General features: G+C 40.4%; 1 protein-coding gene across 1 annotated transcript in view; it reads left to right on the forward strand.

Annotated features, from left to right (window-relative positions):
• MALRD1 (MAM and LDL receptor class A domain containing 1) overlaps positions 1-26,740 on the forward strand; it is an 836,583-nt gene that overhangs the window by 179,511 nt on the left and 630,332 nt on the right. The window contains exons 15-18 of the mRNA XM_075553413.1: positions 8,344-8,496; positions 8,902-9,007; positions 10,015-10,382; positions 16,891-17,303. Of these exons, the coding sequence (XP_075409528.1) occupies positions 8,344-8,496; positions 8,902-9,007; positions 10,015-10,382; positions 16,891-17,303 (1,040 nt within the window). The remainder of the gene's footprint in view (positions 1-8,343; positions 8,497-8,901; positions 9,008-10,014; positions 10,383-16,890; positions 17,304-26,740) is intronic.

The following is a 26,740-nucleotide window of genomic DNA, read 5'->3' on the forward strand; positions in this document are numbered from 1 at the left end:
TAATTTCCCCACCCTCCCTGTTCCCACCCCCACTTCACATCCCTGATAAACCATGGCATCAGTTATTGTCTCTCTTCATTCACTCCTTCTGTGTTTCACCAATAAGGAAACCCAACAGAAACAATTTAAAAAACCCATAGCATGGAAAACATAATAAATTATAATATTATAAAGATAAAAATATAAATAAGGAGTAAGAAAGACAAGACCACTATCAATTTTTTAAGAAGAAATTTCTGTCATGGAACAAGCAAGAAATACTTGAGCCTGGAGCAAATTCAGGTTGGGTCAAGAGGGAGGTCAACTGGCCAAGTATGATATTATACCATGTTTTGATCCAGCATAATCAAGTTTACAATAATCTTTGCCTGATAATTAAGCTATTTTTGTTCCTTGTTAGATGTTAGTGGCTAGATAGGATTAGCCTGAGGCATAATCTGCCTAATTAATCTGCAGGTGGATTTTGGGTTCCCACTGTCCTCCACAGCCTTCTACAAATTGGGTGTCTACGATGTACTCTCAGACACTCTTCCCTTCGTCATACTTGGATCACACAGGCTGGTGTGATTGTTATTGTCATCTTTGGATCACACAGGCTGGTGGCTTCTTTCAAGTGGACTTAGTTGAAGCCTCACTTTGATGGCTGCTTGTTTGAACACAAGCCTTTAAAACCCCAGACATTATTTCAATTGATAGCCAGGCACCATCTGCTTTCTTCACCACATGTTACTGTAGCATCCTTATCTTCAGCGATCATTTCATGAAGGTGAGTGTTGAGCAGGCCCATGTTTTAAGAACTAACAGTTCTTGGTTTGGGGATAGAGTTAAGTGGGAGCCCAGAATCGATCTGCTTCTCTACATATTATAAATGACTCTCATTTACTTTGGTGGTAGTATTTTGACAAAAACAAAACCCACAGGACAATCCTTTGAAATGTTCTATTCAGCTTTTTAACATCATCATTTACTCCATTTGCTTTAGCTACTCTGTGATTAGGTACAAGTTTTATTCTGCCTGTCCCTTCAGGAAGACATGCTATATACCATCACAAGACCGAGTACAATGAGGCAACAACAGAAAGTAAAACAACAACACACACACGTATAAATAGTTCAGGGTCTGTTTGTTGCTCTTTCCTGGTGTTTCCAGTCGAGTCTGATGGGGTGCCATGCCCTGGCACCACCTCTACCCCTGGGGACTTCGTTGCTCTGCTCCCTCAGCTGCTCTGCTGTGTGCCCCCAGAGGCTGGCTTTGGCATAGTGAGCTCATGGCGGGCACAATTCCCACTGTGTGTCTCTAGTGTTGTCCCCAATGGTACTATGAGTCAATGAGGAATGCTGTGCCCCGTGGTGGTGCCGGCCCTGTGGTCGTCTCTGTGCATTGTTCTGAGCAGGAACATTGTCCTCAGGGCTTGGTGAGCCAGGATGTGCTTCACTCTTTTTTTTCCCTTTACTATCCTCCCTCGTTGGCTCCTGTGTGCTCTGACCAGACCAGTCCCTCTTCTAGAGCTGTAGCTTCAGTGCTGTCCTCTGAAGTGAATTCTTCTTGGGGGGAGAGTGGTGCTGTTCACTTAGCTGGTAATGGGGCCGGCCCCTCAGGCTTCCCTGTTGGTTCCCTGCTTCATGTCAGTGGGTTGCCTTCTTGTCTTGGAGCTCTGGGTTGAAGTCTGGCCCTATGATCAACACCCACCCCCTGTGTGGGTTATTGCCCTGTTCTCCTGGGTACCCATATATTTACCCCCTCCCTTTTAATTTGCTACCATATGTATCCCTGAGTGTAGTCTGGCCCCTGCCATATTACCTGGACCTCACCCCAGGAACGTAAGTTTACAGCATCTTCTTCCCTCTGCCCCTTTTGAATTTTTTGAGCTTACCTCAGCAGACTCATGTAGTACTTGTCCTTTTGTGCTTGGCTTACTTCACTTAGCATAATTTCTTCCAGTTCTTCCCATGTGGCGATGTGCTACATGCATTCATCAATACTTTTTAGGGATGTGTGATACTCCATTGTTCACTGGCACACATAGGAACTGGAAATATAGGGAATCCAGGACAGATGAACCCTTCAGGAACAGTGGAGAAAGTGGCAATATTGGGAGGGTGAAGGGAAGGTGAGGGAGAAGGGGGGAGCAGATTATAAGGTCTACATATAACCTCCTCCCTGGAGGATGGACAGTGGAGAAGTGGATGAGGAAGATGTCAGATGGTGTGAGATATGACAAAATAATAATAATTTATAAATTATCAAGGGTTCAGTGGGGATGGGAGAGCAGGGAGGGAGGGGGAAAAATAAGTAGCTGATGCCAAGGGCTCCAGTAGAAAGCAGGTGTTTTGAGAATGATGATGGCAACATATGTATGAATGTGCTGGACATAATTGATGTATGTATGGATTGTGATCAGTGTTGTATGAGCCCCTAATAAAATGAGTTTTTAAAAGTACAAGTTTTAGAGTCTCTTCTGACATCCACTTTAATATTTCTTTCTTTCCTGTCTTTTAATCTGACCTTTTACTCACTTCTTGAAATATGTTTTTGATGTCCTCCCAGTTCATCATGTGTTCTGTCATTAGTGTTCAATGTATCAACATTGCTTTTGAAATGTTCTTAAAATTTGGATGAGATATGATCAAGGTCATATTTTAGCTCACTTGGAAATGTTTGAATTTTCTTCAGTTTCAACCCAAACTTCCGTATTAGCAGTTGATAGTCTGTTCCACAGTCCACTCCTGGCCTGGTTTCAGCGGCTGATACTAAGTTTCTCCATAGTTTCTTCCCACAGATGTAGTCTAGTTGATTTCTGTGTGTTCCATCTGAAGAAATTCATGTACCTGGTCACCTTTTGTTTTGTCCAAAAAAAAGTAAGTCATTGGTTTTGCAAAATTCTATTGTGATCTCCAGGTTCATTTTTGTCAACAAGTCTGTATTTTCCAACTACTGTTCCTTCTCCATTTCCAGCTTTTGCATTACAATAGATTTGGATCAGTTTCCAACTGAAGTAGTTGGTAGAATTCTTCAATTTTTCCTCAGTACCTTTTGTGGTCACTGTATAAACTTGAATAGTTGGATTGTGTTTGTCAGATTTCCTTAAACGTGGGTAAATATCCTATCACAGATAGCATTTCATGATTGATTTTAAAAATGTCCTTTTTGACCATAAATGCCACACCATTTCTCTTGATTGTTTTATTCCCACCCTAGTAAACCATATAACTTTCTGACTCAAAATGGTCAATACCAGTCATTTCAACTCAGTAACACCTGGGATATTAGTGCATCCATCTTTTTGCATTCCATTTCATTTTTGACAGCTTCCAATTTTCCTAGATCCATACTTTATACATTTCAAGTTCCAATCATTAGAAGATTTTTTCCAGCTTTTTTTCTCTTTATCTGGAGTTGGATCCCATCCAGAAATGAAGATCCTGAAGGCTCCAGTCTCACAGGTTTTAACCTGACTCCTGCTCCACGCTCAGAAATCAGCTCCTCCTCAGTCACATTTTGATTGCCTGCAAACCTGAGGGCCCATCTCCTGGTTCTATCTCCAGCAATGTTCTGCTTCCATGCATTAGCCCTTCAGTATTTGACAATGCTTTGACGCCAAGTCCTTCTTCATTCATTATCTGCTCTTAGTCTGTAAATTCGGCACCTATTCACCTTGGATGACCTTGCTGGCATTTGAAATACCAGTGACATAGGTACCAGTATCATGGTAACCCACAAGCCACTGCAGTATGACAAACTGACAGACAAGTGGTGGGATGCATGCAAGAATGTCTGCTAAATAATTGTTAAAAGTATTCTTTATTGCTATCTTTTAAAATGAATCTGAGTCAAACTTGATTGGGATTGTTTCACTAGAAATAAGCACTGAGAAATTATATGCTCTCTCAATTATCTAGTAGGGCTATAACAGAAATACCACAAGTGGGTGGCTTTAATTAGCAGAAGTTTGTTTTCGCATAACTTCCAAGAAATTGCAAATGAAACTCTCTGCCATGGAATCTATGTGGACTCATCTGAGACTTTCTGCTGCCTACAGAGTTCCAGACTAGGGAATACACAGGTACAGTTCAACCCTCTCCTATAGGGTTGCTATGAGTTTGATATTTTAGGAGGCTAGAAATTCCAATTTAGGTTGCAAGACCTTAAGGGAAGGTTTCTCTCTATGTTTACTCTGGGAGGAGATCTCTCTCTTCTTTTAGCTTCTATTCCTACATTCCTTGCCAACCTTATGGCTCATTTCTTCTCTCTTCTCTGCCTACTTGCTTCCTTGCTTAATTTCCTCTTTTGTCTCTCAAAAGCAAGTTATTCAAGATATACCATACTAATAATGCCTCATTGACTTTACAGAGAAAAAACACTCCCAAATTGGAATAACCATAGGTATACCAACCAACCAACCAACAAACAAAAAGCCCCCACCCCAACTCACTGCCACAGAGTTGATGTCAACTCACAGGGACCCTCTATCTCTGCAGGTCAGAGTACACTATCTCTGTGAGTTTTCTTGATTCTAACTCTTTAGGGGAGTAGAACCCCAATCTTTCTCCTGAAACCACAGATCCAGGGGCTAGGATTCATATCACATGTGTTTCAGGGACACAATTTAACCCATAAAATATGCTAACTCTTCTCTGAACCTTACATTTCTCATTCATAACATTGGCCTAGTTATAATTTCTTGAATATTTGGTAAGGATTAAATAAAGTGACATATACATCTAGTGGATGTTGTCCATGATGTCGCTACACCCATGCACTTTCAGATTCTTCTATACTTCACAGTGGGAGCTGACAGGTGAGCTCTGGATTTCAAACTTCTTAAAATTACTGTAAAGCTATTCAGCTTTAAAACACAACCAAGCATGAGCATCTTGCTTGTGTGGCTAAACCAGGGAGAATTAGATATTCAACCACTTTTTGTGTCGGGATATATTTCTTCATATTAATTTTCAATTTGTTGTGTGTGTGTATGAGGCCTGAATTTTCAACCTATGTTTTCTCATTGTACACTTAATATTTATTCTGTGCAAATAAACTTCAGTAGAGATTATCCTAAACCAGCCTTGGAGGTTTGACAATTAATCTGAAGCAAGATGGGATCTGATTGTGGATTCATTTCTCTCACAAGATTTTTTGGCCATCACATAAATTTATCTTCTTTACTTCAGTCAAGAGCTCTGAAATGAGAATAATACTTTAGGTAGGTGATGGATCTATTTGTAATCTTCCCCATCACCCCACACTAATAATGCATACATACACAACCAAGAGAAGCCACTTGGGAATCATTCTCATAATAGTTAATGGTAAGATTTAGAGTCACTAATTTGCTACTTATAACCACAGATTATCCATGCACAATCTGTAGAAGTTCTACATCAATAGTCCTGCTGCAAGACTCAAAATTTGGTTTATGATAAACCCCGAGGAAATGAAAAAATGCAGTTGTGGTTGTAATTGTCAGGATTCTGATGGTGATGATATTTGAGAATGCTGATAATGGTGTTCCTAAAATAGGTATAAATTCTTGAGTGTTAAATGTTAAAATCTATCCAGAGTATTGTATCTGCAAGTCAGAGAAGGATACACAGGTAGTCCCTGACTTATAATGGGGATCTCTTCTGATGACACTGTTGTTAAACTGGTTCTGAGGTCAGTGGAATACTTTTTTAAGTTATCATCATTAATGACTTTTATTTTCAATGTCTTTATAAACTCGATATTTAAATACTTGCAAGCAAACATGCTATATATAGTTTTTAATTTATAACATGTATTACTAACATTAAGATGTAGAGGGAAAGCAGATGGTTATAAATAGAATTCATAGATACTGAAGAACCTCCTGAATAGGTGTAATTATTTCTTCATAATTTACCCAAGCTGCTCATAGGTGGAGGAGCCTAGTGGCATAGTGGTTTTCATGTTGAGCAGCTAACAACAGGGTCAGCTCAAGGTCATCAGCCAGTCTGCAGGAGGAAGACGAGGCTTTGCTAGCTACTCCTGTAAAGAGTGAGAGTCTCAGAAACCGAGAGGAGGTTGTATCCTGTCCTATAGGTTCCCAGGGAGTTGGGAAGGACTTCAGGGCTGTGAGTTTGATTTTCTTATTTTTCAGTTCTAATAGGTGTGCATTTGGTTAGCAGTTAACCAGAATATTAAGTTATTTGTTTATCACATCTCTGACCTACGTAGGTGCTTATTACAAAGGTGTTTGGGTATCTAAACATGTGGAAACAAAGCATACTCAAAGGGAATACTTACTGGAATTCTCGTGGCATAATTATCTGCTAAAATCACTATCTTTGTAGGGTTGTGCTAGAAGGAATTGTTTCAATAGTTGCTTAAAATTTATTATTATTAGGATATCCATTTATTTCCACAAAAATATCTCTCTGAGTTGTAGATAATGTTTGTTTTTTCAGTTAGCTGTATGAATTATTATACAGTAGCAATAGCTTATTTTCTTTTTATCTTAGTATAAAACGAACTTCTGGCCTTTTTGCCCTATTCAAAGCATGCAGAACATAGTCTAGTGTACAACTTAGTTCACTGTATACTACATGTTACTATTATAACTTTCTCTTATTCCCATTTTCCTCTTTTCTCCTCTTCCTGCTCAAGTATGTCCTTGTAGAAGCTAATTATTTCCTCTGCTTATTTATCTGAAAAGTAGGACAACTGTCCTTTCTTGCATGAACTAAGCAATTCAGTTGGTGCTCTATGAATAGAGGTTGCAACAGACATCAAAGAGAGCATTACATTAAGTATGGTGTATATGATTTTTTCCCCAATATTAGGAATTTTTTGTGTGTGCATGGGGACTTTATCTTTTTGTTTTTATAAATGTCCTTCTTTCCTGGGGCTGATATAACAAAAGTAGGTTAGATAGGTGGCTTGAGGGAGCAGAAATGGATCTTCTTACAGAGAATAAAAATCTTAATCCAAAACATTAGCAGAGCCATGTGCTCTCTCTGTTGGCTCTCAAGAAAGATCCTCACTTGTTCCCCAGCTTCTAGCAGCCCTCACCATTTTGGGGGGCTCCTTGGCTTGTAAACAAATCATGCCCATGCTATCGTTCCCCCCCACCCCCCCGTGTGCATGATTCCCTTCTTGTGTCTGCCCTTCTTTAAAGAAATGTCAGGCATATGGATTAGAATGCGGATGGATGCAACCCACACACCTGTATGGTTTTCTTTAATGGGCCAGAAAGAGGCAAACAAAGTCACATCCACCACTCTTGATTATAGGGCTAGATCTTCAGCATATGTTTTGGAGGGACATAATTTGATTCCGAAAAGGAAACAGCTTTCTCTCGGAACAATCACACATTCTAGCGAATGTCCTCACAACAGGGCAACTTGCTAACTGTGAGGTTGATTTGGCAACAGGAAGAAAGAAAGCAAATGTAGAAAACAGTTTCAAGGGTTTATTTCAGAGCTCCTGGGAGGGAAGGGAGAGCAGAGAAAGGGACAGGAGCATCTTGAACTCCCGGGTGAGGTCCACGGCCTCCAGTTGGGGCCCGTCCAAGTCACACTGTCCAGGTGAGAGGTGGAGTTTTGTAGCCCGGGTCTGGGGTAAGGGAGTAGCTGGGGAATTTTCCACTGTAACTTTCTTGTCTGCAGGTAGGGAGCTAAGCAACAACGTTCAAGGTTATCTGTAATGATTAGTCTTCTGCACCTGGACCTGAAGGCCACTGAAAGGGAGGAGGAGGAGGCGCGGAAGGGGTCTGGCCTCGCCTAGCATCTGTGAACTGTTTACACCAGCTCTGTCTCCTAGCCCACCTGCCCTGCCAACTCCCGCTTCTGCCTGACCCAAACATGATGATCAAAATGACATGGTAGAACCTTGACCATTCTATCAGTTATTTAGCTGAATGATCCTATTTCTTAGCGTATTTTGGAAATAACTTTTACTTCTTAAATGGAGTATCGTGCCTTTATCAATGATCAGTCTGAAATGCACCACTACATTTGTTTCTGATCAGACAATCTTGTCCCTCTCGCGGTGTCCATTGACATTGTTCCAAAATCATCCGAAGTTCACTGACATTGAGTCCATTCCGACTCCTGGTGACCTTTTAGGATGGCGTCAAAGTGCCCCTGTGAGTGTCTCTGACTTTGAACCTGTATCGGAGTGGAGTGCCTCCTCTTTCTCCTGCAGAGTAGCTGGTGGTCTTGAACTGCTGGGTGTGCAGCCCCGCGTGTCACCTCCCACACCGCCAGACCTCCCTTTGGTGCCCCTTGATAATCAGGGGATTTACACTTGAGCTTTGACTCGCTCTAACATGTGAACGTTTTGGAAAGCCCGGGTAAGAAGGGAATCCTTCTTTGCTTCTCCAGCGGCCAAGTGCGACTTTGAAGCAAACAGCTGCGGTTGGTTCGAGGCGATTAGCGGTGACCACTTCGACTGGTTCTGGAGTTCTCAAAGGGATCTGGCGGCTGAACTTAAGCAGCAGGCCCCACCTCAAGATCATACCCACAACACGGCTCAAGGTAAGAAGGAAGCAGTGGCGGCTATTGGGATGCTTTTATGTATTGCTTGGGCAAGCCTGGTGAAAGAAAGGGATGCTGCATTGTTGTAATGGTAGGTTAGCTGAACAGTGTTAATTTTAGCTGTATTGTCTACATGGGATAATTCTTTTATGGATGGCAAAGGAAGAAGATCTATCTATAATTTATAAAATTCACCAATAATTTCCAGTCTAATGTAGGCCTAGTGTATACATGATATTGTCATGTCTATAGGAATAAAATTGAGTAACATTCACTCCTTTTTTTTCTGTCATGTGTTTAGGCTTAAGTTGGGCATGATAACTTATTCAGTGTGGGGGTAAAAGAGACCTGTCTTACTTTAGGGCCCATTAGGCTAACTAATCGTTTGCTTTTATATTGCAACAGGACATTTTATGTTCATTCTGAAGACAAGCAGCAGTTTCTCACAAATGGCTAAACTCCGGAGCCCAACTTTCCGTCAGACAGCGCCTGAATGTACACTCTCTTTCTGGTAAGTATGATCAACAATGGCCATTTACCCCAGCGACCCAGAAAAAGGAATTTATATTTCACAACAGGGGTTGCATCACGCTTAGAGGTTGTGTCTGGCCTCAGTTCTTTTTCCGTGTTGCATGTATAAACCAGCCATAATCTACGGACGCTTTGGTGTGATGTAGCAGGAAAGCTAAGCATGCTTCTCCATACTTCCTCCTTTCATCATCATATTTTATATCAACCTATTAATACTAAACGTGGAATATTGGGGAAGTCTTATTTGGGGAGATGGCAGCATGCTACGTAAATGTTTCTGTTGGCTTCCAGTAAGGAATTTGAAGTCTCTAGAAGGAATTAGAACAAGATTACTAATCAAAACTATTCCTTTTCCGAGGCCCTGTTTTATATTGTGATAACATTATTTTTGTGTGCTTACATTTAAGGTAAACATGTAACACATAATTGAATAGGCTTTCCCAAGGGCTGTGTGTTACACACTTGGTGGGAAAAAGCTCAGTTTCCCTAGAGAACATGTGCAGCACATGAAACGTCTCCTTTTTGCCACACGTGCGATATTTGACCGTGTATCTCGGTACAGGGGTAGCAGGCACCTTCTAGAACATACTAACAGCTGTAGTTGGCCCAGACTTTCCTTTAAAATAATTCTCACACTCCATTCACACAATTAGCTTTTTGCTTGGGAACTTGTTATCAGTATTTCTTCTGTTCATTTCTTAACATGAAAGGGGCCCTTTCCCTGCAACCTTGGATTATAATTTAATTAAGACTGTGTTCTCTGTTCTGGGCAAAACTCCTTGAGAAAGGCTCCCAGGGTCCTGAGAACCAGAGTATGTACCTCAACAGATAAGCTTTTGCAAATAGACAGCGGCAATTACTGAAGAAAATAAAGACATCATTCATGAGAACTGGCTATTAATTGTTGACGGAGTGGAAGGGTCCAAGAGTTAACTCTTGAGTGTGTTCTCTATTTCACTTCTTTTTCTTGTGGATGCTCTTTTCCAGGTATTATAACTATGGCCTGTCGGTGGGAGCAGCGGAACTGCAGCTCCACGTGGGAAAATCTGCTGACTCCACAGTACTCTGGAGAGTCCTGTACAACCAGGGCAACCAGTGGTCAGAGGCTATCATTCAGCTTGGGCGTCTGACTCAGCCCTTTTACTTGTCGCTAGATAAAGTCAGTCTTGGCATATATGACGGGGTCTCCGCTATTGACGACATCAGATTTGAAAACTGTTCTCTTCCTCCTCCTGCTGAGAGCTGTGAAGAACCAGAGCATTTCTGGTGTCGACACACCAAGGCTTGTGTAGATCAACTTCATCTGTGTGATCTGGTGGATGACTGCGGGGACAAGACTGATGAGACCAACTGCGGTAAGTATCTTTGACTGTGTGTTAGTCTGGATACTTTAGAGAAACAAATCCACAGACACTCATGTGTAAGAGAGAGTTTTATATAAAGGGTAAGTGCACATCAAAAAACATCCCAACCCAGTGCTGCCCAAACGCACAAGTCCAATATTAACCCATATGTCCAACACCAATCCACAAAGTCCTCCTCCATCCCACAAAACACACGCAATGATGCCAACTGCAGGAGGAAAGTCAAATCAGTGAATGTGTAAGCATCTCGGTGCTGGCAGGGGTCTCCACACAGCTGCTCCTGCATCCAGAGCTGCATTGGGGTAGGTCCATGCGGCTTCCCCTTGGGGATGTCTTGCAGGAAGTGAGTCTTGCAAGCTGAAGCAGGGAACTGGCTAAGGCACCTGCATCCTGGCCCAACCATCAGAAAGCAAGAGACCGAGACTAGAAAGTTGAGGCTCATGAGCCATTTATGCCTCTGCCCTTCAATTAACTCCATGTGAGTTTATCGGCCAGGTTGGCACAAATAGTTAATATTCTTAACTGATAACTGAGAAGTTGTTGGTTCAAGTCTACCCAGAAACACCTTAGAAGAACAGTGTAGTGATCCACTTCCATAAATATCAACCACTGAACATCCCTAAGGGGGAAGGAAATTCCTGAGGAGCATCGTTCTACTCTGATACATGTTGGGAATGACTTGGTGGAAATTGGTTTTAATATGTGATGGATACTAAAGATATATGGATAAGCATCAAACACCTGCTTTGATGTAGCCTGATGTCTAAGAGAAAATAAGTATTGTTCAAATAATTTATCTGTGGATTTACATATATTATATAATTGCAATTGAGCAGGTGCTACAAAGAAGGCTGCTATAAGTTCATATAATAAGGATGATGCTATACGTTCATATAATAAGGGTGATGATCTTTTTAGAAATAATTGTTGGTGCCCCATACCCCTCCCCCCACTCCAGGTATCAGGTATCAAAAGATAAAAATTAAAACCCCAACTATATTGATGTAAATGAGGGAGTTTGGAGTGGACACCCAAAACCCATCTATAGACAATTGGATATTCCCCCATGAAAGAGTTATAAGGAAGGGATGATTCAACCAAGGTGCAGTATGGTATAGAACTGACAAAACACACATCCTTCCTCTAGTTCCTGGATGCTTCCTCCACGCACTACTATGACCCAGTTCTGTATCACAAATCTGGCTAGACCAGAGAACATACATTGGCACACATAAGAGCTCTCAATGCATGGAATTCAGGACAGACAAACCACTCATGAACAGCAGTAGGAAGAGTGCTATCATGAGGATAGCTGGATGGTTGGGGGGAGGTAAGGGAGATAGAGAGAATCCATCACAAGATTGGATATATAGCCCCCCCTGAAGGGGACGAATAACAGATCTGTGGGTGAAGGGAGACAACAGACAGTGTAAGATATGAAATAATAATAACCATATAATTGATCAAAGATTCATGAGGGTGGGAGTGCAAAAAGAGGAGTTTACACTAAGGGCTCAAGTAGAAAAGGTTTTAGAGATGATGATGGCAACATATGTACAGATATGCTTGATACAAGTAATGTATGGAACGTTATATGAGCTGTGAGAGCCCCCAATAAAATGATTTAAAGAAAGAGAAATTATTATTATTTTTTAAACATTTTATTAGGGGCTCATACAACTCTTATCACAATCCACACATATACATACATCAATTGTATAAAGCACATCCGCACATTCCCGGCCCCAATCATTCTGAAAGCATTTGCTCTCCACTTAAGCCCCTTGCATCAGGTCCTCTTTTTTTTTTTTTAAAGAGAAATTATTACCTAGAAAAGGTCTGAAAAATTATAAGCAAATGCTCTCACAAGCGATGAGATAACCGGTGTGGCTAGATTAAAGTGAACTAGGGAGGGAGAAGACGTGGGAGGCCAGATTTCCTCATCTTGAGAGCGCAAATTAAGAAAAAGTGTCTCTTTGAGAGTTGTAAGGAGGAGAGTAATGTGCTGAAATTGGTCTGTATAACAGTCTTTCTCTGGATTATGTAATGAATGATCTAGAGAAGGGCAGGTTCAAGATGCCCTAGGAAGATGCTGCCCTGTCTCTGAAAGAGAGCTGGACGTTTTAATCACAGTGATAGGAGAGATAGACTGATAGGTGAGATAGACTGATAGGAGAGATAGAATGATAGGAGAGATAGACTGATAGGTGAGATAGAATGATAGGTGAGATAGAATGATAGGTGAGATAGAATGATAGGTGAGATAGACTGATAGGTGAGATAGAATGATAGGTGAGATAGAATGATAGGTGAGATAGAATGATAGGTGAGATAGAATGATAGGGAGAGATAGACTGATAGGTGAGGTAGACTGATAGGTGAGATAGAATGATAGGTGAGATAGACTGATAGGTGAGATAGAATGATAGGGAGAGATAAACTGATAGGTGAGGTAGACTGATAGGGAGAGATAGACTGATAGGAGAGATAGACTGATAGGTGAGATAGAATGATAGGTGAGATAGAATGATAGGTGAGATAGAATGATAGGTGAGATAGACTGATAGGTGAGATAGAATGATAGGTGAGATAGAATGATAGGTGAGATAGAATGATAGGTGAGATAGAATGATAGGTGAGATAGAATGATAGGGAGAGATAGACTGATAGGTGAGGTAGACTGATAGGTGAGATAGAATGATAGGTGAGATAGACTGATAGGTGAGATAGAATGATAGGTGAGATAGAATGATAGGTGAGATAGAATGATAGGTGAGATAGACTGATAGGTGAGATAGAATGATAGGTGAGATAGACTGATAGGTGAGATAGACTGATAGGTGAGATAGACTGATAGGTGAGATAGACTGATAGGTGAGATAGAATGATAGGTGAGATAGAATGATAGGTGAGATAGAATGATAGGTGAGATAGAATGATAGGTGAGATAGACTGATAGGTGAGATAGAATGATAGGTGAGATAGACTGATAGGAGAGATAGACTGATAGGTGAGATAGACTGATAGGTGAGATAGACTGATAGGAGAGATAGAATGATAGGTGAGATAGAATGATAGGTGAGATAGACTGATAGGTGAGATAGAATGATAGGTGAGATAAAATGATAGGTGAGATAGAATGATAGGTGAGATAGAATGATAGGTGAGATAGACTGATAGGTGAGATAGACTGATAGGTGAGATAGACTGATAGGTGAGATAGACTGATAGGTGAGATAGAATGATAGGTGAGATAGAATGATAGGTGAGATAGAATGATAGGTGAGATAGAATGATAGGTGAGATAGAATGATAGGTGAGATAGAATGATAGGTGAGATAGAATGATAGGTGAGATAGAATGATAGGTGAGATAGAATGATAGGTGAGATAGACTGATAGGTGAGATAGACTGATAGGTGAGATAGAATGAATAAACTTCCTGAAAATGTTTGGGAGGCAACATCTTGTGAAGTTTTTGACTAGAGGGGGCAGTGAAAGAAAGAAAAGGCAGCTAGTGAAAGAAAATGTTTATATCTTAAAAATATTCAAAGGTATAGATACGTAGTCTTAATGTTTAAAGATTCAAGGATTGTATATAGGTCTTGCAAGTTATTAAACTTAGCCCCAAATAATGCTTATTAATCTTGGTCCCCCAAATGAATGAAACTTTTGTTAATTTTTGTGTTGTGTTTTGTTCCGTTATTTTTTTTAATTTCCAAAATCTGCCAGCAAATGAAAAAGTTGCTGATCAAAATTCAGAAGATAAATTATTTGTTTAGCGTATCAATAATTCTCAAATGTCAAGTATGTGTTCATTCAAGTGGGATCATAAAATGCTTGCTAAGTCATAGAAACCATTGCATTAGAAATTTCCATGTGCATAATTGTAGAAAGCTTTGCAGATGTGTGATTGTCTGTCTGATATGAGGAGGCATTTTAAAGTCAGAATTACCATCTGTCATACCAAGTTTATACAACTAATATTTCAGTAAGGATACATAAAATTGATGATTTTGGCAATGATGGTTATAAGTAGTATTTCCAATCTTAATTTATATTTAAAGACTTGGTCATATATTTAGAAGGCTTGTCATCTTTTTCCAACTCCCCAAATTCCACTCTTTAAAAAAAATAAACATGCCATCAGTTCTTTTAGCTTAAAAGAATGAAGTTCTAGGAATACAATGATAATATAAAAATAACATATAGTCAATGTGTGTGTATATTTATATACACACAACACAGTGATAATATCAAAATTACATATAGTAACTTTTTGATACTATGCTTTATTTTACCATCTAGTCATATAGGTGCACAGAATGCATTAGACATCCTGAAAGCCATGCTTTATTTCTTTTTCTTTAACACACATGTAGGGACATGAGCTTGTTTTACAGGTTGGAGCTACCTGGATTCCCACTGGAAATGAAGATTGAGTGTGCAATCAGTAGGAAGACAGATCGTAGAAAATAGCTTGGCTCTAGTGCCAACTTTACGTCAAAAGCCCAGCAAGTTGACATGCTCCTTCTGCTCCATAACCAAAGACTGACACCCAGAGAGTACGCTGTCTGGGCCCAGCTCACATCCCACCTGAGCTCGATCAGTCACGAGGCAGGGAACATCAAATGAGCGCTCAACTCCCATCTGACATTTACTCACTTGGTTTCCTTCATTAGCTGGAAGCTCCTGTTCTGTGGCTTCAGGGACAGATGATTTGTTCTTGCACAGAGAACTCTACTTAGGGTTTCAGGGTCTATTTTCACTTTTAGTTCTAAGTGCAGAGGAATAATTAAAGGACAGTGAACATTATTTTTTAAATTAACATAGGTAAATGAAACCACCATGTGGAACTCTCAGTTAATTCCAAATCCTGTCAGCTCTGCCCAAATCATGTCAAAGGTGTGTTCTATCTCATTTCTTAAAAAAAAATAGATACTTAGTGTCGACAAAATTCTAACATTTTGGAAAATGAATGCACTCCTATGCCAATCTAGAAATTGAGATGGGGTATTCAGTCAACAGGGCCTAGTCAATTCTGAATTGTAAAAGGAATCAGGACTGTGAAAACTGCTACCCTCAAAGGAGCTAAAAGCCCGTTAGAAGAAAAGACCGCCGCTGATGAGACACAATGGCAAACAGACAAGGGAATTGATGTTAACTTAGATATAGAGACAGATAGGGAAAGGTGTGAAGTGTTTGGGGCAAACAGGGAAGATGGCGCATGCACTGACGGAAGGAAAGATTGCCATGTCTACATGCTATAGGGAAGGATTACTGGTGATGTTGGTACCATAAGTAGATTATGACTCATGGTGACAGAGTAGAAATTCCCCGTAGGGTTTTCTTGGCTATGATCTTGACAGAAACCAGATCTTTCTCCCTCGAAGCTGCTCTGTGGGTTTGAACTGCCAACCTTTTAGTTAACAGCTGTCAGCTTAAGCGTTGCATTGCCAGGCCTTCATTGGATGGGAGCGTTAGGGACCAATGACTTGAAGAAGATGGCGCTTAGAATTACAAGGAGCAAAGGGCAGAATGGAAGCAAGCAGAAAAACGTCTCAGAGCGAGGCTTACAAATTGCCTGCCTCTGAATCATTGGGGCTCCTGATTAAAAAGGTGGATTCTGGAGACACTTAGAGCAGATAGAATAAGAAAAGGAGGATTGCACTCAGTGGCATGAAACAAATGTGCCTGCACTGTGGAATGGAAAATTGGTTTGCTCTACAAACTGTTAACCCAATTCACAACAAAAAGTTGAGGGGAAAAAGGTGGATTCCTAGACTTCACTCCAGAGTTTTAAAAGGTTGGGTATTTTTCATGGAAGTTTATCCTGGAATTATTTGGCATGGAATTTTACCATCCACCCAGGTGGTTCTGGAAGATTGGCACAGAAAGGTATGAATGTTCTCATCTCCACATATCCTAGGGAGCATATATAAAATTCTGATGCATGGCTTCACCACCCCCTAGATCAATTAAATCAACAGCTCTGGAGGCGAATTCTTGGCTCTGGTGTTTTTTAAATACTCCTTGGTGATTTCTAACATTTAGCTAGCTTTAAAAAATCCATCAGGCACCTAACTTGCTGGATGTAAGGATGTAGGGTTACTATCATTGTCTACAGTAATGCATGTAGAGATATAGAAATGTATGAAGATGGACATAAAAGACATTTAGAAACTAATGGCCCAGCCAGTAGTCTCTGCCAGCCCCATCATTTAATGCACTGATCTTTCTTCAGTCTTCCTTGTTGAATGTCCAACTTTCACATGCATGAGGCGATCGAAAATACCATGGCTTGGATCAGATGCACAAAGTAACATCCTTGCTTTTGAACACGCTAAATAGTTACTGTATTTACTCTTCAAAAATATTTAGTGAAGCCTGAAAAAAATCAAACTGTCATGACTTGGCACAAGGAACGTATCAACCAGGTGATTTTATCATATGTGTTTATTAATAGCAATTATGCTAATGGTTTGTGGGGTCTTTTTCAGTCGCTGAGCTACAATGTAACTTTGAAAATGGAATTTGTAATTGGGAACAAGATGCAGAAGATGATTTTGACTGGACCAGGAACCAAGGTCCCACTTCGACACTGAATACCGGGCCCATGAAGGACCATACGATCGGCACAGCGAAAGGACATTATCTGTACATCGAGTCTTCAGAGCCCCAAGTGTTCCAAAACCGAGCCGCCCTCCTTAGCCCAGTTCTGAAAGCCACTGATGCAAAGGGCTGTACCTTCCGCTTCTATTACCACATGTTCGGGAAGCACATTTACAGATTGGCCGTCTACCAGCGAGTCTGGAGTAACAGCAGGGGACAGCTGCTGTGGGAGATTTTTGGGAATCAAGACAACAGATGGATAAGGAGACACCTCCACCTTTCCAGCATGCAGCCTTTTCAGGTACGGTGAATGAGCTTCATTTCCTAATCTGTATTTGAAAAACACCGAAATCCCTAAAGGACAAGAATGGTCCGATTAATCTTGAATTAAAGAAAATGGAATTTGATCAAAGTTACTCTGACACACAGTTATCATTTAATGAAGCTCCTTACATTGTTTTCTGCCTTGAATACCCTCCATACTGTGTGATTAAAAATGTCTAAACATGAACACATGGCACTGGGAACAGCTGCCCAGTCTTTGATTTTAAGCACTAACTGCCATGAAATGAAAAACACTATTACTATAAAAAAATTTTTTAAGTGTATGTAACAATCTCTGGTCTTCTCCCAGAAGTACTGAGTCTTAAAACTGAAACTTTGACATTTTGATTTTATTTTATTTTTTATACTGCAGGTAAGTGATTGAAATCAGATAGGTATTTACTTTACATGAAAATCACACCATCACTGTGGGACAGTTGGTGGAGTTAGGGCCCAGGCCTCCATCTCATGATGGAATATGCTTTCTTCCAGATCTATGCTTTCTCCTGCAGGCGAACTATGCACAGCAAGTTTAAGTGTGAGATGGTTTTTGCGGTTGTGTAAAACACTATTACATAGGAGTATTATCTTTCTGACCCTCTTAGCGATTCCTAAAGCGGTGAAGTCAGAGATCCTTGGGGCCATTTTAGATATGAAGAAAAAGCTCAGAGCTGCCTTCATCCTTACTCAAATAATTGGCGAGAAGCAAAACTGGGACTTGATTCTGATTTTTAAAGTGTGTTGCTTATTTTCTTACTTTTGATTTTCAATTATTCTTTATGTCTTCTAGACAGAAGTGCTTTGTCAGAGATCTGAGGTCAGATACACGATCCTATGCTTTGCTAAGATTTTCTCCCAGACTTCAACTTTTCATTTTCTTCATAGTATCTGTTGAAGAACAGGTTTTTAAGAGGTTTTGATAAGGTCCAATTTATCAGTTATGTTTTTTGAAATCATGCTGAAGGTCTTAGCCTATTTAAGAGAACTTTATCTAGCAAAGTCCCAAAAGTTTTCCTTTTCTCTCTTCTCCCTCTTCTTTGGGAACTTCATCTCAAAGCAACCCTATAGGACAGAGTAGAACTGGCCCTGTGAGTTTCTGAAGCTGTCACTCTGTACTATAGGAGAAAACCATGGGTCTACTTAATGCAAGTGAGTTTGTGTTCTTTGGCTTTTGGGGGACTTCAGCTCATGTAAATTAGGCTTTTTGATTCTCTGTGTGATTTTTTTTTTGGTGTGTTTAAATTCTCATTTCTCTATGACTTTTATTTTGGATAATTTCTACCTTTTCTTTCATAACATCAATTAATCTCCTACAATGTGTTTCTCATCTGACACATTGCAAGTTTTATCTGTAAAGTTCAATGTGAACCTTTTTTATATCTTAGATTCCTATATTTTAGAACAAGTGGAATATAATTTTTTTAATTATATGTATAATTCAATTAATGAAATACATTCATCTTGCTGTACAACTATCACCCCTATTTATTTCCAAATGAATTTCATCGACTCATTGTTGATGAATACAGTACTCCATCATAAATACATCTTATTTTCCCTTCCAACACAATCCGTGATAATTATTCATTAACTTGTGTCTGTGTGCACTTGCTTAATCTAGCTGTTTTATATAAATGGGATTCTTCAGTATTTACTCTATGGTATCAAACTTATTTTACTCAGCAGAATGTTTGCAAGGATCGCCCTTGCTGTAGCACGTATCAGAAATTTCACTTCTCGTAATGGTTAGATAATAGCCCATTGTGTGTGTGAATATCACATTTTGGTTTTCCATGAATTTGCTGATGAATGCTCAGGTTGTTGCAACCTTTTGGCGATAGTCAACGATGCTTCAATGAATGGTGGCATACAAGTTATCTGTTAGAGTCTCTGCTTTCTAGTCTTTGGGATACTTAACCAGGAGCGGAAATACTGGGAGGGGTTGTATTCTATGTTTAGCTTTGTGACTAATTGCCAAACTGTTGTCTAGAGGACCTTTTTACCTTTCTTACCAGTAAAAAGAAACCAAAAGACCAAACACTTTGCCAGGGAGTCAATGCTGACTCTGAGTGACCCTATAAGACAGGGTCGAACTGCCCCTGTGAGCTTCTGAGGCAAAAACTGTCTGTGGGAGTAGAAAGTGCCAATTTTTGTGAGGTTGTTTCAAACTTTGTAGGCATAACCATGACACCACCAGAGTGCCATTGCCAGTAACACAGAAGGGGACAAATTTCTCCACCTTATCCCCACATGTGTTATTTTCCATTTCTCTGATCACAGCCACCCTATTGGCTATAAGTGGTATGACATTGTGGTCTTGGTTTGCATTTCTCTTGTGTCTCATGACAGTGACTATTTTTCCAAGTACTTACTTGCTATTTGCATATTTTTGAGAGATTTAAATTAAAATCCTTTACTAATTTTTCTGGTTTTAATGGAATCTTTATGTTTTGGGGTTGTAGGGGTTATTTTTTATTCTGGATATTAAATGCGTAATTAGACTGTGGTTCTCATCTGTCCTTGCCCATGTGTAGGTTGTCTCTTCATTTTCGTGGTAGATTTCTTTGATGCAGCAAAATTTAGTAATTTTGTTGAAAACCAAGTTATTTAATTTTATATATAATTATTTAATTATCCTTTTCAGTCATGTTGACATCACTAAGAATCCATTGTAAAAGAGATCCTGAAGTGAACTGCAATTTTAATAGCTATTTTAATTTCTTTGACTATTATTTCTAGCAACTGTACCAACCCTGGATTTCGGTTTATTTTCCTTCTCACCATAAAGGATGTTTTGCTGTCTTTAATTTTATTTTTTCGTGCCTCGTAAATATTTTATGGATATCTGTCACACTCAGTTTTATCTTGTTTTTTGTTGGTGCTGGAAATAAATATTCGCATTTTGTATCAGGTCAGTTTTGACTGCTAGCAAGCCCTTGAAACAGGGTAGAACTGTGCCACGAGGTTTTCTCAGTTGTGATCTTTCTGTAGGTCGCTTATCAAGTATTTCTTTTGTGGAGCTGCTGGGTGGGTATGAACTGCCAACCTCTGAGTCCACCAGAGCTTTTAGAATCGCTGTATGGATGTGCATTTAAATCATTTGGAAAGCGTTTGATCCTTGAAACATTTTGCTTTTAACATTTCAAAGATTGCACCAGATCAGTACTCAGTCTAGGACAGCGTATTCCTCACTACTGAGGTCAAACTTCCCTGTGTATCCTATCAAATTGGTGTATCTTTACCTCACCACGTTTCTGTCATTTCGTTGCACTCTGGTGGCTTGTGTGTTGCTGCTGTGCTGAGAACTACGTTACTGGTGCTTGGAATAGCAGCAGAGTAAGCCAGTGTGCACAGGAGTCAGCAGAGCCCCCAGACTTAGCATGGCCAATGCAGAAGGAATGGGCTGTATACTTTTGACAAAAACCCTCATATAGCACTGAAACATTGTCGGATACTGGAGGCTTAATGAATAGAAGCAGAACATTATAAGTATGGATTTCATAAGTAAATTCATCCCTATGAATTTACAGTATGACTAAGGAAGAGCTGCTTTCTCAAATATGGCTTGTGGACTATAGCTTGTGGGAAGAAAGCGTTCTGGACTCACATTTACTAGTGGGGCATCATTCAAAATGAAGAGAAACAGCTTCAAAAATTGACTATTAATTGGAACTCAGAATACATGATGTATGCATCCATAAATATTGAAATGCATCACAAATAAATTGGAATGCATAAAGATTGATATCCTAGGTGAGCTGTAACGGACAGCTATTGGCTGTTTGAATAGAAAGGCACCTTTCAGGGGAATGGCATTGCCATCTTATTCCAAAATGACATTTAGATCTAGCTTGATGTACAATTCTGTCTGTGATAGGATTATATCTATCCCAATTCAAGGAAATCTGATCAATACAACTATTATTCAAAGTTATGTACCAACCACAAAAGCTAGTGATGAAGAAATGGAAGAAATCTACTAATGTCTTCAGTCTGAAGCTTATCAAACAAGCATTCAAGATGCACTGATGATAACTGATTATTGGAATGCAAAAGTTATCAATCAAGAGGACAGAACAGTCATTGGAAAATATGATCTCGGTGATAGAAATAAGGCTGAAGATCATATGATAGCATTTTGCGAGATCAGTGACTTGTTCATAACAAGTACATTTTTTCCAACCACACAATGAACGTACCCAGCTGGGTTACACAGAAAGACATTCACTACATCTGTGAGAAGAGATGATGGGGAAGCTCAATATCCGTCGCTAACACCAGGCCAAGGGCTGACTACGCCATAGACCACTGCTTGCTAATGTGTGAGTTCAAGTCAAAGCTGAAGAAAATTTTAAAAAGTCCTTGAGAGCCGAAATAGAACCTTGAGTATAACCCATGTGAATTTTGAAAATATCTTGAGAATCATTTGCTGCGTTGAATAATAATGAGAGAAAACCTGATGAGCTGTGAGATGATATAAAAAATGTCATTAATGGAGAAATAAAAAGGTCATTGAGATGACAGGAAAGAAAGAAAATATCAAAGTGGGTGTCAGAGGAAACCTGAAATTAGCTCTTAATCATAGAGGAGTTAAAGCAAGTAGAAGAAATCGTGACGTAAAAGAGCTGAACAGAAAGTTTCAAAGGGCAGTTTGAAAAGAGAGTAGATATTATAATAAAATGTTCAAAGGACTAGAAGAAGAAAACCAAAATAGAATGACAAGCTCAGCATATCTTCAACTGAAAGAATTCAAGGGAAAAAACAGAAGCCTTGTGTTGCAATGTTGAAAGATGCTGTGGGCAAAATATTGAATGATGCAGGAAGCGTCCAAAAAGGTGGAAAGATTACAGAGTGAGTGCCAAAAAGAACTAGTTGACATTCCCCTATTTCCAGAGGTAGCATATAAGTAAGAGCCAATGATACAGGGATGGTTGTATTTGAATTGTGGTGACATAAGAATATTGACAGGACCATAGGTTGCTAAAGTGACAAATGCAAGTTTTCTTGGAAGTATGGTAGAGTTCTCCTTAAAGCAAAGTTGGTGAGACATTGTCATACATACTTTGGACAGGTTGTCAGGAGAGATCATCCCTGGAGAAGGACATCGTGTTGGGTAAAGTGGAGGACAGCAAAAGAGAGGAAGGCCCTCAAGGAGATGGACGGACACAGTGGCCGCAATGACGGGCTCCGGCACAGGAACGGTTATGAGGTGCTGCATTTTGTGGTGCATAGTAGCATTTGGATCCAACCAACTCACTGACACCTAACAATGGTACTGAAGGAAGCAGTTCAAGGCTCACCCAAAGCTTCCCAAAGCCAAGCTACATGAGTTGATGGAATGGAATACCAACTGCCAGGCTTCAAGAAGTGGATGAAGCCCTAGGAGCACTCACTTGTCTGTGTCAGTAAATTTGGAAGACTGCTGCTTCTCCAACTGACTGGAAGAGATCCATATTTGTATCCATTCTAAAGAAAAGTGATCCAAGAGAATGCCCAAATTCTAGAACAATATCGCTGATATCACATGCAAGTAAAATGATGCTGAAGATCATCCAACAACAGTCTGTGGCAATACATTGACAGGGAGCGGCCAGAGACTCGGGCCAGATTGATATCAGACGGATCTTGGCTCAAAGCACAGAATGCCAGAAAAATGTTTCCTTGTGTTTTATTGAGGATGCCAAGACATTGAACTGTGTGGATCATAACAATGATGGCCGGCCTTGAGAATCTCAGCACACTTCCTTATGCTCCTGCCGAATTTGTACACAGATCAAGAGGCAGTTGTGGGAACAGGAATACCAGGAAATACTGCCTGGTTGAAAATCAGGAAAAGCGTGTGTCAGGGTTGTATGCTCTCAGCATACTTATTCAATCTGAATGCCGAGTAACTACTCAGAGAAGCTGGCTCATCTGAAGAAAAATTTGGCATCATGATTGGAGAAAGTCTTATTAACAGTGTGCAATATGCACGTGACACAGCCTTCCTTGCTGAAGTGGAGGAGGACTTGAAGCACTTGCTGAAGAAGATCAAATAATTCAGCCTTCAGTCTAGATTACAACTCAATGTGACCAAAATTACACTCTTCACACCTGGGTCATTAGGTAACATCCTGGTTACTAATGAGTAACCCTTTATATAGAGAAAAGCCTGAAATTGTCAAGGATTCACTTAGTTGGATCCACAATCACTGCTCATGGAAGCAGATGTCAAGAGACCAAACGCTACATTGCCTTAGGTAAATCTGCTACATAAGAGCTCTTTAACATAGGAAAAAGGGGGAGGTGACTTTAAAGACAAGGTGCACCTGACCCAAGCCATGGTATTTTCAGTGACCTCCTATGCATGTGAAAGCTGAGCATTGAAGAAGTAAGATCGAAGGAGAATCAATGTGTGTGAATTTTGGTGCTGGCAAAGAATATTGAAAGAACCATGGACTGCCAAGAGAACAAACAAATCTGCCTTGGAAGAAGTACGGCCAGAATGCTCTTAGTGGTAAGGATGGCAAGACTTCGTCTCATGTATTTGCAATTTGATAAAGCAGGAGGGTAGCAAAATAGAGGAAGGTCCTGAACAAAATGAGTCGACAGTGGCTGCAACAAAACCCTAAAACCCTAAAACTAATGAGAGGGTACCACGGGACCGGGCAGTGCTTTCTTTCTGTTGTCAATCGAGTTGCTATGCATCGGAACTGACTGAATGACACCTTACAATAACAACAAGCACTCTACCCAGTTCCCTGTGAATCTTGAAGTTCTTGACGTCAGCTAGTGAAAATCGGCATTACTCTGGGCACATGGGAATTCTGTGTCACTGTTAACCGTAATCCTTGCTGCTGTCTTTCCCAGCGTTGTGGATATTTCCTCTCCCATCACTGCATCTCTCTCACTTTCTTTCCCCTTCTCCTCTTCCCTTCCCTCCCTGCTTCCCTTCTTCACTGCTCTGCCCCATCCACCCAGCTTGTCTGTCCTTCTTTCTGAAGACTTAGTGAATGTTTCCTGGACATCAGGTGTTGGCACAATGTCCTTTATTTAAGACTCAGATAACAAAGGTAGCTCAGTTTCAAACGATAAGTTTTCTTATCTTTGTTTTATAGATTTAGAAACTCGACATGTAAAGAGGTTAAATCAATTGCCCTTATAGCTAATCTTTCTTCCTCCTCATTACTTTCAGTTTAACTTAGGACCCCGTCAGCACACTGACTGCTTAGTTATTGACTGCCATTAATTCTTTCACCTACTTACTGAGGTGAAATTGATCTTTCTTTCTTTTTTCCTTCAAAGTCTGTTGACCTCTAGGAGTGTTTTCCAGTAAAGTCTGATGGGGTGCCTTGCCCTGGCCCCACAAAGTCTCTTTGGAATATTCCCTCAGGATTCCTTGCTCTGCTCCCCTTGCTGTTCTGTTGCACGCCTTTAGTGTTTTGCCTTTGTGTGGTGGAGTCAGGTCAGGTGAAATTCCACGCTGTGTCTCCAATGTTGTCCCCTGTAGGGCTATGGGTCAGTGAGGGATGTCGTGTCTCATAATGGGGCCAGCCATATGGTCCTCTCTGTGCATTGGTTGCCCTGAGCAGGGATTTCGCCCTCAAGGCTTGGTGAGCATGGATGTGCTCCACACTCTCTTCCGCCCCCTTCATTTGTTCCTGTGTGCTCTGATCAGACATGTCCCTCTAAAAGATAAATCTTGGCTTGGCACTTTCTTACTTAAAACTCTTGTGACTTGTCTGTGACTCATGTAATAAAAACCGAGATTCCTAGGTCCCTTCTCACATTTCTCTTTGTCATTCACTTACACAGCTGTGCTTGCTTTGTGCCTCTGTGTGCACTAACTAAGCTGTTTCATGGTGCTGGTCTCTGGTCATTCTCTTGAAAGACTTCTGGAGATAAAGTTTATTGTACCAATCTGGCTGATAAACACATGTGGGGTTAATAGAAGGGCGGAGGGATAAATGGCTTGGTGAGCCTCACCTTTCAAGTTCTCAGGTCTCTTGCTTTGTGGTGGTTGGACCATGGTGCAGCTGCCTTAGACAGTTTGCTGCTTCAGCTGTCAAAGCTCACTTCCTGCAAGACATCCCTGAGAAGAAGCCACATGGACTTACCCCAATGCAGCCCTGGGTTCTGGAGCAGCCACATGGAGACCCCTGCCAGCGCTGAGATGCTTACACGTTCACTGATTTGGCTTTCCTCCTGCAGTTGGCATCATAGTGTGTGTTTTGTGAGATGGAGGAGGATTTGGTAGTTCGCCATTGGACATATGGGTTAATGTTGGATTTGTGGGCTTGAGCAGCACTGGGTTGGGATGCTTTCTTGATGTATACTTACCCTTTATATAAAGCTCTCTCTCTTATATACATACAAGTTTCTGTGGATTTTTTTCCCCTGGTTTACCCAGACTAACATACTTCTCCATTATGGACCTTCTAGTCAGCAACATGGAAAATACCCACTCTTAGTTTCAGATTTGATTTCACTATAGTTTGCATTCCCTTGTGTGTGTATGTGTAACTGTTCATAAACTCTCAAAAATTGATTACTCATTTCTCAGTGCTTTTTGTAGGCACAATTTTATCATAGCTGATATTAACTTGAGCACTTGGCTAGTGAACTTACTGGATGTGAGGGTTAAGTCTTAAGTCCCTTGGCATCTAGCATCCATTGACTCACTGTCACCGAGTTGACTCCATCCCACAGTGACCTTCTGTAGGGTTCCAACAGTATAGCTCTTGGCAGAGCAACAACCTCATCTTTCTCCCGTAGAAGGATGGATGGATTTGAACCAATATCCTTGGTCAATGCCTAATCCATGGCATTATCAGGGCTCTGTGGCATGTAGCCTGATGCCTGGTGTTTAGAAAATGTACAATGCATATCTCTTGAATATGTGATCCGTTGAACTAATTTTTCCTAAGTGAAAAATCAGGGCTTCTTTTCAGCCCTTTGTTCATTGCACTTACATTTCAATTCTGAATTGCCTGCCCATTATAACAATGATTTGACACTATGGAGCTAGCAGAGCAGATCACTTATACGATGCTTGGCTTACAAATCTTATTTCAGCTTCAACAGCTTATTTTTTTATTGGCAATGCTTTAGTTTACTCTTTGTATATTTTTATATCAAATCAAGCTAGGTTTCACCTAAAAGTCCTCATAGGCATTGGCAGATGAATCTCACTTTAGGTAGACATTAAAGTACTAAAACACTGTTAGAGCCTGGTTGGTCAAATCAGTTCTTTATTCTCTCTTTCTCTCTCATCTGTCTTGTATATGTGTGTGTCCACATGCGCTTGTGTGTGTATTTGTGTGTAAATAGTCTTCTAAGTTCCTGTACATTATCAGTGTCATCTTTATAAATGTGAAGACTGTTGATTTCTATGGCATGATTCCTTTGGCCATTGATGGCGATATTTACACAGTT

This window comes from Tenrec ecaudatus, chromosome 6, assembly GCF_050624435.1.
Source record: "Tenrec ecaudatus isolate mTenEca1 chromosome 6, mTenEca1.hap1, whole genome shotgun sequence".
In the NCBI taxonomy this organism is placed as follows: Eukaryota; Metazoa; Chordata; class Mammalia; order Afrosoricida; family Tenrecidae; genus Tenrec; species Tenrec ecaudatus.